This window comes from Salvelinus fontinalis, chromosome 3 (assembly GCF_029448725.1).
Source record: "Salvelinus fontinalis isolate EN_2023a chromosome 3, ASM2944872v1, whole genome shotgun sequence".
Classification (NCBI taxonomy): Eukaryota; Metazoa; Chordata; class Actinopteri; order Salmoniformes; family Salmonidae; genus Salvelinus; species Salvelinus fontinalis.
The window spans coordinates 39017740-39037300 of NC_074667.1; the positions used below are offsets into that span (position 1 = coordinate 39017740).

Here is a 19561-nt window from a genome sequence, read left to right on the forward strand (position 1 = left end):
ATTTAACACCATAGTACCCTCTAAACTCATCATCAAGCTGGAGGCCCTGGGTCTCAACCCCTTCCTGTGCAATTGGGTCCTGGACTTTCTGACTGGCCGTCCCCAGGTGGTGAAGGTAGGAAACAACATCTCCATTTCGCTGACCCTCAACACTACCCCACAATGGTGCGTGTTCAGCCCCCTCCTGTACTCCCTATTCACCCACGACTGCATAGCCATGTCCGCCTCCAACTCAATCATCAAGTGTGCAGACAAAACAACAGTAGTGGGCTTGATTACCAACAATGACAAGACAGCCGACAGGGAGCAGGTGAGGGCACTCGGAGTGTGGTGTGTCAGGAAAACAACCTCTCACTCAACGTCAACAAAACAAAGGAGATGAACATGGACTTCAGGAAACATCAGAGAGAGCACCCCCCTATCCACATCGAAGGGACAGCAGTGGAGAAGGTGGAAAGTTTTAAGTTCCTCGGCGTACACATCACAGACAAACTGAAATGGTCCACTCACACAAACAGTGTGGTGAAGAAGGAGGAACAGCGCCTATTCAACCTCAGGAGGCTGAAGAAATTTGGCTTGTCACCAAAACCCTGACAAACCTTTACTGATGCACAATCGAGAGCATCCTGCCGGGCTGTAGCACTGCCTGGTACGGCAACTGCAACGCCCTCAACCGCAAGGCTCTCCAGAGGGTGGTGGCTTCTACACAACACATCACCAGGGGCAAAAGCTACCTGCCCTCCATGACACCTAGAGCACCTGATGTCACAGGAAGGCCAAAAAGATCGTCAAGGACATCAACCATCTGAGCCACGATCTGTTCACACCGCTACCATCCAGAAGGCGAGGTCAGTACAGGTGCATCAAAGCTGGGACCGAGAGACTGGAAAACAGCTTCTATCTCAAGGCCATCAGACTGCTAAAAAGCAATCACTAACTCAGAGAGGCTGCTGCCCACATTGAGACCCAGTCACTGGCCACTTTAATATATTGATAACTAGTCACTTTATACAATGCACTCTAAATAATGTCATTTTAATAATGTTTATATATCTTACATGACTCATATCACATGTATATACTGTATTTTATACCATCTATTGCACCTTGCCTATGCCGCTCAGCCATTGCTCATCCATATACTTACATGTACATATTCTCATTCACCCCTTTAGATTTGTGTGTATTAGGTAGAGTTTGGGGAATTGTTAGATTACTTGTTAGATATTACTGCACTGTCAGAGCTACAAGCACAAGCATTTCGCTACACTCGCATTAACATCTGCTAACCATGTGTATGTGACAAATAAAATGTGATTTGATTTGAACGGAGGAGTGAGACTACAATTTCAAGGAAACACTACATTTTCCATGAAGCAAAGTAGGTGGGCGTTTTTCGCAACGGGCTGGCACTGCTAAATTGGGAGCATAGGGGATTGGGAGGTGACAGAACTGTCTTCGGTTTGTCGGCCAGACTGAGAAACTTCACGCTGTTACGGGTGTGGCTTTATACGTGATAAATCTTTACGAAGAGAAGAATGCATAACGGCACTCACACACTGAACGACTAAATTAAACACAGCGGAAGAAGGAAAAAAATAGAATAGCTTCTTCACAGTGGGTATGTGAATTTTGGTTACATTGCAAGTTGGCAACGGAATCCATCTGCCGTCTTCACAGCTGGAATACTTTTTGCTGAAGTTCCGTGGGCCCATTTCCTTGCGTTGTAACCTGCGAGGCTGATCTTGAAAAGTGAACTTGACTGATTTTATTGACGCGCCTCAAAAGAAATTGTTGTTGCTGAAATAGTGTCCACGTAATGACAGACAAATTACTTTTCCGTGTTGGCTTGGATAGCATGTCACTGGGGTTGAAAAAATAGGCGTCAAATTTGGCTTTGGAATATTAAATACGAGTAAACATCTGGAATAGAACTGAATTGGGACTAAGTCGAATAAAGTATTTGTTTGCTGGTTTGTGAGCGAATCAAACTTATATCCCAGCCGTTTTTCTCAAAGGGGAAGTTTAATTTCTCAACCTCACAACACTGTTCTGGGAACGCTTAAAAAAAAAAAACGCTCCCAGGCATACAGCCCTAAATAGGCAACATTTTTGTGTGTGATATTGTCCGAAAAACAGCAGTCCTGAAGCGTGCACTTGGAACCATGGGGTGCACAGTGAGTCAGGAAGATAAAGCTGCACAAGAGCGGTCCAAAATGATTGACAAAAACCTTCGAGAAGATGGGGAGAAGGCGGCGAGAGAAGTGAAACTGCTCCTGTTGGGTATGTACCATCAAGCATTCCATTCTAAGGTCTGAATCCAATCGATGTAGAATCGCATGAACACTTGCTACATTGTATGCAGTTACGGTGTTGTGAGCTGGCGATATTTTAATTGAATTGTAATTTTGCGACCTAACGGGCGTTGATTAGTCTCGAAAACCCAATCATAAGCCTCAGTTTGACTGTTGCCTAGGTTCGGGTTTCCAAGACTATGCGTCATGATGCATAGATGACATTTTCGTGGTAAAGCTTTGAGGTCCAGAGTGTGCGCAGAGGACTAGGCCATGTATCCTTCGATGCTACCGAATCTTTCTCATTAACCATTTTGATGTACAGCTAGTTACATAGCCGCGTTTTGTCTAATTTCATAGAAGGTTCTCTAGCCTCCAGTGCGCAACTGGAACAGAGTAGGCTAGTCAGAACCAGTAAACATAAATTTAAGCCCGCGCTCCTGCTTCTGTCATACATTAGGGGAATGCCTCACCGCCAGAATTTTCTCAACTCTTCAAGTATTCAAAATAGGAAAGTCGTGCGTTGACACCAAGTTGTCAAGGTTTTATTACAGTCAAGTAGCAGACTGTAAAAACTAACATATAATGACACCAACAATCTGGTGGTTTCTAAATGATACCAGCATAATGTAGCCTTTAGGCCCAGGCCTGAAAGAGTTATCAATCACTTAACAGTCTACAACCTAAGGTCTGAACATGTCAAGTATAGTGAAATAATTAACTTGCAAGCCGTACCCAACAGTGCAGTTTTCAATATCAAAATACTATAACAATTATTATATTTTTTTTTTTAAGTAAATAAAATTCTAAGCTGAATGTGAGCTACAGTGTATACAGGGTCAGTGCCAGTACCACATTTACAATGTGCAGGGATACTGCAATATTTGAATTAAAGTATGTAAATGTAGGCAGGATAAATAATAATATTGTAAGCTAAGGGAATATTCCTGATTTGCTTTCATTGCTCTTCAGCTGTGCCTAATAATGATAACCACCTCATGGATGTAATGGGTTCTCCAGACCTCTCCAAGCAATGGCAGATCATTCACCGCATGGTTCAATATAGGTCCTAATCGATAATGATTAACCGCAAGCAATAGACTCTGGCTTACAGTATTGCAGCCTGTGAAGTGCTCACTATGTTAGAATTGAACCATTACAAATATCTTTGGTTGGCTCCATTTTGCTCTGTTGTCTGTACTCTGGATCTGTTCATTTTGCTCCGCTAACTCAAAACACCCCTACCTGTTGCAATCAACGTAAACCTCAAGGTTGTGTCAAAGCCGATTTGATAGTGACTGGTTAGTCAGGTTCTTCGGTAATACATATGAGATGAGTAATGTAGGGTATGTAAACATTATATTAAGTGGCATTGTTTAAAGTGGCTAGTGATATATTTTTACATCAATTTCCATCAATTCCCATTATTAAAGTGGCTGGAGTTGAGTCAGTATGTTGGCAGCAGCCACTAAATGTTAGTGGTGGCTGTTTAACAGTCTGATGGCCTTGAGATAGAAGCTGTTTTTCAGTCTCTCGGTCCCTGCTTTGATGCACCTGTACTGACCTCGCCTTCTGGATGATAGCAGGGTGAACAGGCAGTGGCTCGGGTGGTTGTTGTCCTTGATGATCTTTATGGCCTTCCTGTGACATCGGGTGGTGTAGGTGTCCTGGAGGGCAGGTAGTTTGCCCCCGGTGATGCATTGTGCAGACCTCACTACCCTCTGGAGAGTCTTACGGTTGTGGGCGGAGCAGTTGCCATACCAGGCGGTGATACAGCCCGACAGGATGCTCTCGATTGTACATCTTTAGAAGTTTGTGAGTGCTGCGCCTTCTTCACAACGCTGTCTGTGTGGGTGGACCAATTCAGTTTGTCCGTGATGTGTACACCGAGGAACTTAACTTTCCACCTTCTCCACTACTGTCCCGTCGATGTGGATAGGGGGGTGCTCCCTCTGCTGTTTCCTGAAGTCCACAATCATCTCCTTTGTTTTGTTGACGTTAAGTGTGAGGTTATTTTCCTGACACCACACTCCGAGGGCCCTCACCTCCTCCCTGTAGGCCGTCTCGTCATTGTTGGTAATCAAGCCTACCACTGTAGTGTCGTCCGCAGACTTGATGATTGAGTTGGAGGCGTGCATGGCCACACAGTCGTGGGTGAACAGGGAGTACAGGAGAGGGCTCAGAACGCACCCTTGTGGGGCCCCAGTGTTGAGGATCAGCGGGGTGGAGATGTTGTTACCTACCCTCACCACCTGGGGGTGTCCCGTCAGGAAGTCCAGGACCCAATTGCACAGGGCGGAGTCGAGCTTGATGACGAGTTTGGAGGGTACTATGGTGTTAAATGCTGAGCTGTAGTCGATGAACAGCATTCTCACATAGGTATTCCTCTTGTCCAGATGGGTTAGGGCAGTGTGCAGTGTGGTTGCGATTGCGTCGTCTGTGGACCTATTGGGTCGGTAAGCAAACTGGAGTGGATCTAGGGTGTCAGGTAGTGTGGAGGTGATATGGTCCTTGACTAGTCTCTCAAAGCACTTCATGATGATGGAAGTGAGTGCTACGGGGCGGTAGTCATTTAGCTCAGTTACCTTAGCTTTCTTGGGAACAGGAACAATGGTGGCCCTCTTGAAGCATGTGGGAACAGCAGACTGGGATAAGGATTGATTGAATATGTCCGTAAACACGCCAGCCAGCTGGTCTGCGCATGCTCTGAGGACGCGGCTGGGGATGCCGTCTGGGCCTGCAGCCTTGCGAGGGTTAACAAGTTTAAATGTTTTACTCACGTCGACTGCAGTGAAGGAGAGTCTGCAGGTTTTGGTAGCGGGCCGTGTCAGTGACACTATGTTGTCCTCAAAGCAAGCAAAGAAGTTGTTTAGTCTGTCTCGGAGCATGACATCCTGGTCTGCGACGGGGCTGGTTTTCTTTTTGTAATCCGTGATTGACTGTAGTCCCTGCCACATACCTCTTGTGTCTGAGCCGTTGAATTGTGACTCCACTTTGTCTCTATACGGACGCTTAGCTTGTTTGATTGCCTTGCGGAAGGAATAGCTACACTGTTTGTATTCGGTCATGTTTCCGGTCACCTTGCCCTGGTTAAAAGCAGTGGTTCGCACTTTCAGTTTCGCGCGAATGCTGCCATCAATCCACGGTTTCTGGTTTGGAAATGTTTTAATAGTTGCTGTGGGTACGACATCGCAGATGCACTTGCTAATAAACTCGCTCACCGAATCAGCGTATTCGTCAATGTTGTTGTTTGACGCAATGCGGAACATATCCCAATCCACGTGATCGAAGCAATCTTGAAGCGTGGAATCAGATTGGTCGGACCAGCGTTGAACAGACCTGAGCGCGGGAGCTTCCTGTTTTAGTCTCTGTCTATAGGCAGGGAGCAACAAAATGGAGTCGTGGTCAGCTTTTCTGAAAGGAGGGCGGGGGAAGGCCTTATATGCGTCGCGGAAGTTAGAATAACAATGATCTAAGGTTTTACCAGCCCTGGTAGCACAATCGATATGCTGATAGAATTTAGGGAGTTTTGTTTTCAGATTAGCCTTGTTAAAATCCCCAGCTACAATGAATGCAGCCTCAGTATATGTGGTTTCCAGTTTACATAGTCAAATAAAGTTCGTTCAGGGCCATCGATGTGTCTGCTTGGGTGGGAATATATGCGGCTGTGATTATAATCGAAGAGAATTCTCTTGGTAGATAATGCGGTCGACGTTTGATTGTGAGGAATTCTAAGTCAGGTGAACAGAAGGACTTGAGTTCCTGTATGTTGTTATGATCACACCACGACTCGTTAATCATAAGGCATACACCCCCGCCCCTCTTCTTACCAGAAAGATTCTTGTTTCTGTCGGCGCGATGCGTGAAGAAACCAGGTGGCTGTACCGACTCCAATAGCTTGTCTCGAGTGAGCAATGTTTCCGTGATGCAAAGAACGTTAGTCTCTTATGTCTCTCTGGAATGCTACCCATGCTTGGATTTCATCAACCTTGTTGTCAAGAGACTGGACATTGGCGAGTAGTATGCTCGGGAGCGGTGCGCGATGTGCCCGTCTCCGGAGCCTGACCAGAAGACCGCTTCGTCTGCCAGTAGTTCCTCCTGACTATGTAATAAAACCTAAGATTACCTGGCGTACCAATGTAAGAAATAACACGTAAAAAGCAAAGGAATGCGTTTCCTAGGAACGCAAAGCGAGGCGGCCATCTCTGTCGGCGCCGGAACTTAACCACCTTTATCACCTTCTCAGAGGACTGGTCTGAGTGTGACAGAGTAGGGACTGTCATGACAGACAGTCATTTGGATCCTCGGAGTCTAGTGCCATGACTTTTCTGCCAGGTTTTTTTGATTGAGGTCATATCATAGCCACCCTCTTAACCCCCCCATACTGAACAGTGACAGTGAAGTCTTGCTTCATGTGCACTTTGCTCCCATTCTCTGTATTGTTTTGACAGAAACACAGGGCTCCTGTTAGGAATTTCTTGAATATGTTGGAGCCCAAACAGCCAGACGAAGCATGTGCTTGAGCCAAAACCAAATACTCTGTTAATGTTTGGACGAATGGTGATCGGCATGAGCGTCAGAAAATAAGCTTATGACTCTAAATACTTCCTGAGAACTGAAAGGTGAGGTAAGCGGGAATGCTGGCATTAACTTAAAAATAATGACGTTACAATGGTTTTAGAGCTTTTTAATGGAAATTCCAAAGCCGCAAAGGGTAAACGTTCAATTGCCAAAACATCGACAATATTCCTGTCTCTAAGGTCCACATTGGGTAGACAACAATAGAAAAATAGGTGATTATAAATAAAATATTTCAGTTGTGTATGTTTATTTGATTATTTTATTTATCATTCCTTAAAGTAATTATATATATATATATATATATATATATATATATATATATATATATATATATATATATATATATATATATATATATATATATATATATATATATATATATATATACGGTTGAAGTCGGAAGTTTACATACACCTTAGCCAAATACATTTAAACTCAGTTTTTCACAATTCCTGAAATTTAATCCTAGTAAAAATCCCTGTTTTAGGTCAGTTAGGATCACCACTTTATTTTAAGAATGTGAAATGTCAGAATAATAGTAGAGAGAATTATTTATTTCAGCTTTTATTTCTTTCATCACATTCCCAGTGGGTCAGAAGTTTACATACACTCAATTAGTATTTGGTAGCATTGCCTTTAAATTGTTTAACTTGGGTCAAACATTTCGGATAGCCTTCCACAAGCTTCCCACAATAAGTTTGGTGAATTTTGTCCCATTCCTCCTGACAGAGCTGGTGGAACTGAGTCAGGTTTGTAGGCCTCCTTGCTCGCATACGCTTTTTCAGTTCTGCCTACAAATTGTCTATAGGATTGAGGTCAGGGCTTTGTGATGGCCACTCCAATACCTTGACTTTGTTGTCCTTAAGCCATTTTGCCACAACTTTGGGAGGATGCTTGTGGTCATTGTCCATTTGAAAGACTCATTTGCGACCAAGCTTTAACTTCCTGACTGATGTCTTGAGATGTTGCTTCAATATATCCACATAATTTTCAATTTTTTTATTTTTTTTATTTCACCTTTATTTAACCAGGTAGGCTAGTTGAGAACAAGTTCTCATTTACAACTGCGACCTGGCCAAGATAAAGCATAGCAGTGTGAACAGAGAATAACAGAGTTACACATGGAGTAAACAAGTCAAAAACACAGTAGGGGAAAAAACAAAATGAGTCTATATACATTGTGTGCAAAAGGCATGAGGTAGGCATTAAATAGGCCATAGGCCATCCTAGTAGGCCATCCTCGTGATGCCATCTATTTTGTGGAGTGCACTAGTCCCTCCTGCAGCAAAGCACCCCCACAACATAATGCTGCCACCCCCGTGCTTCACGGTTGGGATGGTGTTCTTCGGCTTGCAAGCGTCCCCCTTTTTCCTCCAAACATAACGATGGTCATTATGGCCAAAAAGTTATATTTTTGTTTCATCAGACCAGAGGACATTTCTCCAAAAAGTACGATCTTTCTCCCCATGTGCAGTTGCAAACCGTATTCTGGCTTTTTTTTTTATGGTGGTTTTGGAGCAGTGGCTTCTTCCTTGCTGAGCGGCCTATCAGGTTATGTCGATATAGGACTCGTTTTACTGTGGATATAGATACTTTGGTACCTGTTTCCTCCAACATCTTCACAGGGTCCTTTGATGCTGTTCTGGGAGTTATTTGCACTTTTCGCACAAAAGTATGTTCATCTCTAGCAGACAGAACGCATCTCCTTCCTGAGCGGTATGACGGCTGCGTGGTCCCATGGTGTTTATACTTGTGAACTATTGTTTGTACAGATGAACGTGGTACCTTCAGGCGTCTGGAAATTGCTCCCAAGGATGAACCAGACTTCTGGAGGTCTTGGCTGATTTCTTTTGATTTTCCCATGATGTCAAGCAAAGAGGCATTGAGTTTGAAAGTAAGCCTTGAAATACCTCCACAGGTACTCCTCCAATTGACTCAACTCATGTCAATTAGCCTATCAGAAGCTTCTAAAGCTATGACATGTACTATTTCCTGAGGACATTGCATTTTTGGATTAATTGCTGCATTGCCCCTACAAAGCGTTATCAGATTGAATCTCGGCCTTGGACTCTATTCGATCAGGTCCAGTGACTCATATTTGGGATTAAGTCAGAGAGCATTCTTCCTCTACAGCTAGAATGCATGTTTGAATTAACATTCAGACTAGTTTTTGTTTTACACTGTAAACATTGCCTTTGTTAAATGCATTAACCAGGGTTTCAAGGTAAATACTGATTGAGCCAACATATGCAGCGTTTTCCGAGAATGGTATATATGCGAAAGCGGGAACTTTGCCTTTAAAAGGTGCATTGCCGAAAAGTGCAATCGAATTGAATTTCAGCCCTAAAATAAATAAGGCTGCATTGTCTTTATTCAAGGTGTTTCACTGGAGGAGCTTGCAGGATAAAGTGTGTTGGATCAGTTCTTGACAAGTTACAATCACACATTCCCTCCTAGGCTTGGACTTGTAAACTAAAGTCAGTGTGCAGCCATCAGTGTGACATCCTCTCAGAAGTGCAACATCTCACCTCTTCCTAGAAACCCTTTTACCCTTTTAGGTCCCTCATATGGTGCTGTGGTAACCTGCAGAACAGCTGAGAAAAGCCTTACTACTGTATCCTGTTGGCTTGACGACTCCAGGGAGAAATCTCCTCCTCCCTGTTTGTCCGTGATAAGTGTTTTCTGAACTACCCCCCCCCCCCCCCCCCCCCCCCCACCACCACCACCACCACCCCTCACCAGATGCTATTTTTGGACATGTGGCAGATAGACGGGAATGATGGATCTCTTTTCTCCCTGACCCAGGAGTTGGGGCTGACCCAGGAGTTGGGGCTGCTTAAAGGACATCTACTACATTATTAAGAACCTCAGCTTTTACATGGGTGTTTGTAGCTAGAGTAATTTATTGCAATATATTGAGTTTATCCCTCAAAGGCTCCAGTGTTCATTAACAGGAAGCACACGTTCAATGACTTCCCTTCTGATTTTGGGCTTTGATTGACATTTAATCTCCTACCCCCAGCAACTTGAGCATCTGTGAATTCCATCACTATTTATTTTTTATGTTCTTCGATTATTTGTATTTTTTTGGTTTGTTACTGACATTTTTTTAACCTCCCATTTTCAGTTAAGCTGGGATGGAAATTTCCCTTGGCAGCTTCTTCCTCTCCTTTAAACTGTGTGTGAGAGCGGCAGCTCGGTTTGTGTGAACACGTCTGAACAGTTCACAGGCTTTGCTTAAGACACACACACACTTTTTCTCTCTCACGCTCTGTCTATATATATATATATATATATGAGACACACTCATGAACACATTGCTTATAGGCATGCCTTGCATTTATGTAAATACAGACACATGCTTGCATGGCCACACGATATGCGGGCAAGGCAATGTAAGTGCTGTTATGTCTAAGCAAGGTTATTTAATGTCTGAAAGTGTGCACTGTGTACATCCACGTTCCTCCCCTGCTGTCTGCTTGACAGGGATGAGGTGATGAAGGAAGCAAGGCGAAAACAAAGCACGGCTTCTTCATAGGACATGACTAGATGTTTTTATTTTTTTTATTGGACTATGGATGAGGAATGCTGATTACGGTCTCGGGGGAAGAAACCCTGTCTATTTTAAGTTGGGAGAAAACTGATATGGCAGCCCTGTTATTTATTTACATTGGTAATGAAACTATAGGAGTGTTCTTTTATGACATTACATACACCACATGTACTGCATTGTGTTACAGGAAACCATAAGGCCTGAAACGTAACTCGACCAGACTTTTTGTGCTTCCAGGCCAAATGTATCAGGCCTTCTGTTCTGTGTGAGTGCACTGTGGTGACATGACTCAATTTATGATGCAGCTCATTCACATTTGAGAGAAGTTTTGATTGCAATAGAAAAGGAGAGCTTTCAGAAAAGCCTGTTTTTGCGTGTGAGTATGCGTTAGTGTTGAGGCATACTTTGACACACCACTGTTGCTGCTCTAGAAAGGGGGACTGCTGACGTAGGATCGCTTCAAGCAGCAATTACTTCTCTCTTCCTCACCAGCCTTGACTCTCCTGCCCACAGACAGGGGGATTAACACAACACCAAATCAGCATTCATTCCCTCTTCCTCTTTTTTTTTTCTTCAGCTTTCCCCAACATCTGAGGCTGTCTGCCCTAAAGGATGGACCTGTCTTCTGTCCCCCTCATGGTGGTTCTCCCTGGATGTTGAGCTCAGGGCAACCTAGAGGAAATCGCTCAAGCCTATTACTGTTAATACAGTTGCCACCTCCCATATACATTGCCTCTGAGTGCAGAAATCAATGCTAGCTAACTGATTTATAGATTGAGCTGCCATTTGAATGTAGGGAGATGAGCTGTCTGTGACCACCTCCCAGACACCACCCATATCTATCACTGGGGAAACACTACACCAGCCAAGTACCACGTTTGATGCATATACCTCTCCTTTTCTGGGGGTGCTTTTCCACCCAGAACTCAACATTAATTGTTGTGGCTGTGTGTGTGTTCATTCTCTCTGAGAAGAAAGCCAATGGCTGCAGGATAAGACGTTTGCTGAGAACTTGATTAGAAGAACAGCTTTGACACATCTAAGCAGGCAATATCCTCCTGTAGCTTCATGGAGAACAAACAGCTGCCTTTATTTCTCTAATTGCCTTGATTGAGGCTCTTCCAAACACTCTGTATTGATCACACTGAGAGGCTGTATTGACCTACCTGCTGGTGGTGAGCATCATCATCAACTGGAGCGAGGCCCAGACTGAAACCTGAGAAACGTCCATGGTGTGATCTTAAGACCAGAGTGCTAGAGCATGGCTGCCGTCCTCACTTTGAACATAAACCTGCAGACACCTATTGGCTATGTGTGTGGTTAGATTGGTTCTTCCTGGAAAACGTTTTTTTTGTCAGACCTAGCTGCTTTTCTAACAGTTTCCTCACCAATATAACAATTGAGGCACAGTTGAGTTTTTGCTAAAGTATGTAGCCTAGACGCTTTATTTAATTGAATGGATGAGGTTGAGTGGAGTTTCCAGTAGCAGCCCACTCCAGAGTGGTGTGAAAGTAAGACACCATTCCAGAACTGTTGGGCTCCCGAGTGGCGCAGCAGTCTAAGGCACTGCATCTCAGTGCTAAAGGCGTCACTACAGGCCCTGGTTTGATTCCAGGCTGTATCACAACTGGCCATGATTGGGAGTCCCGTAGGGCGGCGCACAATTGGCACAGCATCGTTTGGGTTTGGCCGGGGTAGGCCATCGTTGTAAATAAGAATTTGTTCTTAAATGAACTGACTTGCCTGGTTAAATACAATGCAAACAAATTAAAGATGTTGAGTGTAGATGTCATGCTATAATAGCTACATGAGGAGACGTTCTATAGCTACCTGTATGAGCCCTGCATAAACCAGGCTTAGTCCCCCTTATTACAGCTGGTAGCAGAGTTCTGTGGGCTGGAGGGTAATTACAGTACACTGATTACAGATGGAGCAGTGTTTCTGTAAGGAACAGAGCTGGTCTGACCCTGTCTGCTGACATCAACAAACGTCCCTCTGTATGACTGCTGCTCCCAGCGACTCAGACATGACTGAGGGCACACCCAGAGATGACAATAAAGATCTAGTGAAATCAGTCTAGTCTCATGTTGTATTATTACTATTCACAGCTGGGTGCTGAAATGACGACAAAGCTTTAGAGGAAGATATGTTCAGCAAGTTAGCTCCAGCACATACTGTTTACAAGTAGGCTATATTTGCAGCGTTCCATTTGTAGTGCCACCCAATTTGCAGTGAGACGTGGTGGTTATGAGATCATCTGTGCCAAGGGGGAGGTAAACATCCTGTAATTACAGTGTGAGTTGTGAGGATAAAGCCTGGTCCTGCAGACACTAGGTCTCCGTGTGGGTCCGCTGGGACCCTCCAACTAACAGCACTGATAACTGGATAGATAGTCTGCTGCTGAATCCTCTACTCTCCTCAGCTCCCTCCCTTCCTCCACCTTCCCTCTCTGCCTCAACATACACTGACGATATCTTCAATTCTCCCTGGTTGTTTAATAAGAACACCAGAATATCATCCTGACGATTTCAGTGATGAGAAAAGGCCATTGGGTCCCATTTGGGCTTGCTGTTTTGTATCTGGGCATGTAAAGTGTTGGTCCCATGTTTCATGAGCTGAAATAAAAAAATACCAGAAATGTTCCATATGCACAAATAGATTATTATTTTTCTCAGTTTGTGCACAAATCTGTCCCTGTTAGTGAGCATTTCTCCTTTGCCAAGATAATACATCCACCTGACAGGTGTGGCATATCAAGAACATGATTAAACAGCATGATCATTACACATGTGCACCTTACATTGGGGACAATAAAAGCCCACTTTAAAATGTGCAGTTTAGTCACACAACACAATGCCATAGATCTCTCAAGTTGAGGGAGTGTGCAATTGGCATCCTGACTGCAGGAATGTCCACCAGAGCTGTTGCTGGAGATTTGACATTTCTCTACCATAAGTTGCCTCATGTCGTTTTGGAGAATTTGGCAGTACGTCCATCTGGCCTCACAACTGCAGACCACATGTAACCACGCCAGCCCAGGACCTCCATATCCAGCTTCACCTGCAGGATTGTCTAAAGGGGTTTGGGGGGGATGCTGAGGAGTATTTCTGTCTGTAATATAGCCCCTTTTGTAGGAAAAAAGCCATACTGATTGGCTGGGCCTGGTTCCCCAGTAGGTGCACCCCTACCTAGTAATGTGAAATCCATAGATTAGAGCCCAATTGTTTTCCTTATGAACTGTAACTCAGTAAAATCTGAGTTTCATATTGCGTTTTTATATTTTTGTTTATTGTATGTAAAGATGTGTCAGCAGTAGCTGTACTAAACACATACCCAGACAGCCCTGTGCTGTGTTCTGCTGAGCTAGGCTCTGCTCTGGTCACGCTGTGGTGTGAGAGGCAGGGACAGGGCTCATTTGGCTGTGCCGTTTACCTCTGTCTCTGTGTGGGAGAGCAAAGTAGGCACTGCTGCATGTTAGCTAGTCTGCAGATGAGCCTGTACAGCAGTATAGGAACTGTTGACTCATTACAAAAGTGTGTTTTTTTTCTTGGCCAATAGGCAACAATCTACCAAAAGTCTACTTTGCTCCACAGTTCTGTCATGTGGCCCCAGGACAAGAGAAGCCTTTGTCTGTTCCAGATATAGCCCTGGTTTCCTTGCCTGCCACCATACACAAGCATGACCCTTTCAATCTCTGGACCACGCTGAAATCGCAACAGATTTGCCAACGGCTACAAACACGTATTGAATCCCGAGTCCACAACCTCTTAAAGGCGTCCTCATGCTTCCCAGCCAAAAGAGTTCGGGAAGAGTTTGTGCATATATTATGACATTTTGTCATGTCTTTTGTTCGTTTCAGGCACACAATGTTTTCTGGAGGCAAGCTGAAGTAGGTAGCCGAAGTCCACGCGACTTCCGTTGGTGATTGGTCAACAGAGGGGTTCTTCAATAAAGTCTTTGTTGTCATTCAATGAGAGACGACTCATTTTCATGAACTTAATTTTTTTTGTTTTGCCAAATACTGGACGGAACATCTTAAATGTAAAATTGTGTGACTAAGATCTCCACTGCAAAAACATCAAAATGAATGACAGATTTCTTCAATTAACTGGGACCATTTTGTGGAAGTGTATACTGACTACAGCTGCTTGAAATGCACAAACAGTACTATTGCTGTTGCTTTTTCTAGTTTTCCAAACGAAGGTCTTAAGGGACTATGCATGTAATCTCTCCTCTCTCACCACACACAGCACCCCTCCGCTCCATTATGACAACTCCCTCCATCCCCTCTCCTAAAAAAAAATACACCGATTAATGATAACTTGGCTATATACACATGGTACCAGTGCAGGGGTATGAGGTAATGTAGGTAGAAATGTACATAGAACTAGGAATAAAGTGGCAGATAGTTAACAGTAGCAGCAGCGTATGTGATGAGTCAAAGGTCAGGGAAAAAGGATCAATGCAGATAGTCCGGGTAGCTATTTGGTAAACTATTTTTAACTAACTATTTAAGTCTTATGACTTGGGTAGAAGCTGTTCAGGGTCCTGTTGGTTCCAGACTTGGTGCATTGGTACTGCTTGCTGTGTGGTAGCAGAGAGAACAGTCTATGACCTTGGTTGGCTGGCTGGAGTCTTTGAACATTTCTAGGGCCTTCTGTCTGACACCAACTGGTATAGAGGTCCTGGATGGCAGGGAGCTCAGCCCCAGTGATGTACTGGGCCATACGCCTACCCTCTGTAGTGCCTTGCGATCAGATGCCAAGCAGTTGCCATACCAAGCGGTTATGCAGCCAGTCAAGATGCTCTGTGGTGCAGCTGTAGAACTTTTGAGGATCTGCAGGACCATGCCACATTTTATTTCTCAGCCTCCTGAAGGGGACACTGTGTTGTCTGTCTTCACGACTGTGTTGGTGTGTTTGGACCATGATAGATTCTTAGTGATGAGGAACTTGACGCTCCCGCTCCACTACCACCCCGTCAATGTGATGGTGTGCTCGGCTCTGTTTCCTGCAGTCCATGATCACCTCCTTTGTTTTGCTGATGTTGAGGGAGTGGTTTTGTGTGTTGGCACCAAAAATGTCAGGTCTCCTACCTCCTCCCTATAGGCTGTCATATCGTCATTGTTTGAGTTGGCCACCGTCGTGCTGTCGGCAAACTTAATGATGGTGTTGGAGTCGTGCGCGGACAAGTAGTCATGGGTGAACCGGGAGTACACAAGGGGACTAAGCACGCACCCCTGAGGGGCCCTCCTTTTTGAGGGTCAACGTGGTGACTGTCGTTGCCTACCCTTACCACCGGGGGAATTCCGTCCGGAATTCCAGGATCCAGTGGCAGAGGGACGTGTTCAGTACCAGGGACTTTAGCTTAGTGATGAGCTTGGAGGGCACTGGTGTTGAACACTGAACTATAGTCAATGAACAGCATTCTCACGTAAGTGTTCCTTTTGTCCAAGTAGGAAAGGGCAGTGTTGAGTGCAATAGAGCATGCATCATCTGTGGATCTGTTGTGGCTGTTTTCATGGCTACAAATGTGAGTGCTACGGAGCGGTAATCATTTAAACAGGTTACATATGTGTTCTTGGGCACAGGGACTATGGTGGTCTGCTTGACGCATGTAGGTATTACAGACTGGGTCAGGGAGAGGTTGAAAATGTCAGTGAAGACACTTGGAGGGGATAGGATAAAAGGAGCGTGAAGATGGCTGGAGATGATGGAAGGGCAGAGAAGGAGAGGCTGGATGAGGAGAATAGAGAAGGGCTTTGACGGGAGGATAGTATCTCTGTGGTGAGGTGTCAGTGCTCCTGTGTATAGCGCCTGGGCCCGGGGTTGAGCTGTTTAATCAGCAGGGTGGCTTTGCCAAACCACAGCCCTCACTGCTGCCATTGTTCACAGCTCAGCCCTAATCTGATCTTCTCAAGTGTCGTCTTTTCCCCCATTCAATACAATAATTGAGACGTGTGTGTATGTGTGTGTCAGAGGGAGGGGAAGTTAGTTTAAGTAGCCGCCAGAGCAGAAGAGCGATGCTCACTCTTAGACCATCTCAAATTATTTGAAGCATCTCTTGCTGTGTGTGTTTCTGTTCTTGGTGGGTACCAGCGTGATATGATGGACCTGTAAGAAACCTATCTCTAACAAAGGAAGAGCGTAAGGTGGTGCTGGTAATGTGCTGATAATCACTGTCCTAGTCCTGTTACTTTTCACTCCTCAACCCTCTCCCAGAGGGAGCATTTTAATGTATCTGGTGGTAGAACTTAAGCCCCACACCTAACCTGAACCTTGATACAACTGAGCCATCTACAGTACACTACTGCTCTGAGAAGTCTTGATCGGCTATAACCCATGGCCAGGGTCTACTATGACTGTTTTATAAGGACTTTTCCTGGTCAGGTAAGTGTTATGGGGACAACTTTCTCAGGTCCTGCATTTGAAAAAACTATACAAATATCAGCTTTATGGCAGATTGTGGCTTCTATCAATGTAATTGTCTGCATCATTTCCAATCCCGCATATTTCTTTTGGTTAATATATATTTTCCTTATGTGCCCCTAATTGGAGTAAATTAATGGACAACAGAACTTAGGCTTCTACTTCCAGGTTATACATGTTATGGACACAGTATATTTTACTTTAGTTAAACAAATATTTGTCCCACCCTTCAGCTCCCCTCACTCCCTCCCATCTATCTCTGAACACCATCGAGTTTCTATTAGCCATATATTTTTCAATTGTGCTGTGATGTTACACAAAAGTCCTGAACCTTTCTATTCTCATAGTTTATACATATTATAAATTAAAGAGATGAAAAGAAAGACCTAGGTAAGCTGCAGCTGTTCCAGGACAAAGTGGCTCGTCATTGTAATCATAGGGCTAATATTAATACTATTCATACCAGTCTCTCTTGGCTAAAAGTTGAGGAAAGACATCGTCACTTGTTTTTATAAGAAACGTGTGTTGGAAATTCCAAATTGTTTGCATAGCACACACACTTACCCCACCAGACATGCCACCAGGGGTCTTTTCACAGTCCCCAGGTCCAGAACAAATTCAAGGAAAGTATTATACAGAGCCATGAGTGCATGAAATGACCTACCATCTTATATAGCGCAAGTGAACAGCAAACCTGGTTTCCAAAAACAAATTAAGCACCGCACAGCACCTCTCCCCATGTGACCTACTTGTGTGTAAAGTATGTACTGACATGCACGTGTTAGATGCGTGCACACACACACTACATGTTAATGTTTTTATAATGTATTTCAATTGTAAAAAAAAAAGTATTTTTCTTTGTCAGGACCCCAGTAAGACTAGCTGTCACCATTGGCGTCGGTTAATGGGGATCCTATTAAATCAAAGTATTCTTGATCGATTTGACTGAATTTTCAAATCACCCAGCAGTGCTATTTGCAAAGTCAGTGGGAATAGCTTGGATATCTGCGGGAGGTATGCCTGGACTGCAGCAGGCCAGGGTGCCTAGGTGTTAATGTTGTGACAGCTGGCCCGTGAAGACAGTAATTGATAGGTCAATTTGTTTTGATAGTGCAGTCCTGTTGCAGGAGATCCTGTCTGGCAACTGGACCAATATGGACCAGTGGGAATGGGACAGGGATTAAATTAGCCACTCATCATACATTTCCATCCAGCTCATATTAACCAGAATAATCATTTTATTTCTACTGGCTGGTATTCTATCATTTAATGTAACTGACCTCTCACTTTCTTCGGTTTAGAAAACCATACAGGACATTGGTGCTGTTGGGCTCTTGTGAAAAACTCATACTCTATGAGCACCCCTGCCAAATTACTTAATCATTTTAAATATTCCCCCGATGTTCCAAAAGGCTGCAAGAAATCAATTTGAGGGCACAAAATTAGGCTGTTTGAAATTTAAACATGGGATTTTCGATGTGGAAATTATTTAATTGAAACTAACCACAGCTCCCTCACACTGTATAAAGATCCTCCCTGGATAGTTAACAATTTTACGGTTGTAGAATTAGTCGTGCAAAGATGGAGTAAATTAAGCCCCAAACTTGAGGTCTGCGTGGGACTGATTTCTTCATCCCGCTCTCGCTGGCTTTCTGGCCGACTCCCACCCACTCCTGCAAGAACTTGTCCCGAACCCGACCGCAGTCCCGCAATGTTATTTTAGGTGTATGTGATGCAGCTCACTTGCCAGCCATGGTCCCAGCAATTTTGCGCCCTAAAGGCAATATCAGAACGCGCAAAAATAACCTCCGAAATTGGTTAAATTACCAGAGATTCTCATGTGGGCCATTTTTATATTAGGCTATCGGTATTACTGGGCCATAGGCCTATCAGCCAATAGGCTAGACATCATTTGAAGAGCGTGTTGTTGGAGAGAGCAGACACTTGCACTTTCTCTTGAGCTACATTTTGCATATAGGATATATAGCCTACCTTTTAGGAGCAGGACGGTTTGCAGGCAGAGACAAATGGGGAATCAATATTTATTAAAAAGGTAAGTGCAAGGCTTGCTCACCTGCTCCTAAAAGGTGTACCTTTTTTCATTTTCAATGATCAAATATTTGTATTGCACCTTGACTAACATTGGTTGAGCGCCCTCCACTTCTTTCCATGATCAATATTTATTTACAGACTAGTAAACTATAGCCTAATATTTAAGTTATTTTATTGGAAAGATAACTATGACGTGCATAGCTCACAGATTACTGCACCTGTACATAGCCCATCTATAATTTAGCCCAAACAACTACCTCTTCTCCTACTTTTATTTATTTATTTTGCTCCTTTGCACCCCATTATTTCTACTTTGCACATTCTTCCACTGCAAATCTACCATTCCAGTGTTTTACTTGCTATATTGTATTTACTTCGCCACCATGGCCTTTTTTTACCTTTACCTCCCTTACCTCACTTGCTCACATTGTATATAGACTTATTTTTCTACTGTATTATTGACTGTATGTTTGTTTATTCCATGTGTAACTCTGTGTTGTATGTGTCGAACTGCTTTGCTTTATCTTGGCCAGGTTGCAATTGTAAATGAGAACTTGTTCTCAACTTTCCTACCTGGTTAAATAAAGGTGAAAAAATAAAATAAATAGGCAGTCTACTATTTCATTTTGACCACACATACCTATACTGAAGGT

The 19561-nt window shown here is 43.9% G+C and overlaps 1 protein-coding gene across 2 annotated transcripts in view; it reads left to right on the forward strand.

Moving 5' to 3' along the window:
- The first annotated feature begins 1423 nt into the window (after window positions 1–1423).
- LOC129847467 (guanine nucleotide-binding protein G(i) subunit alpha-2-like) overlaps window positions 1424–19561 on the forward strand; it is a 109379-nt gene continuing 91241 nt past the window's right edge. The window contains exons 1-2 of one of the 2 annotated variants that reach the window (XM_055915278.1): window positions 1424–1621; window positions 2140–2283. In XM_055915278.1, the coding sequence (XP_055771253.1) occupies window positions 2166–2283 (118 nt within the window). In that variant the 5' untranslated portion in view covers window positions 1424–1621; window positions 2140–2165. Of the gene's footprint in view, window positions 2284–19561 lie in introns of both variants that reach the window. The other variant, XM_055915269.1, reaches the window with a different exon arrangement.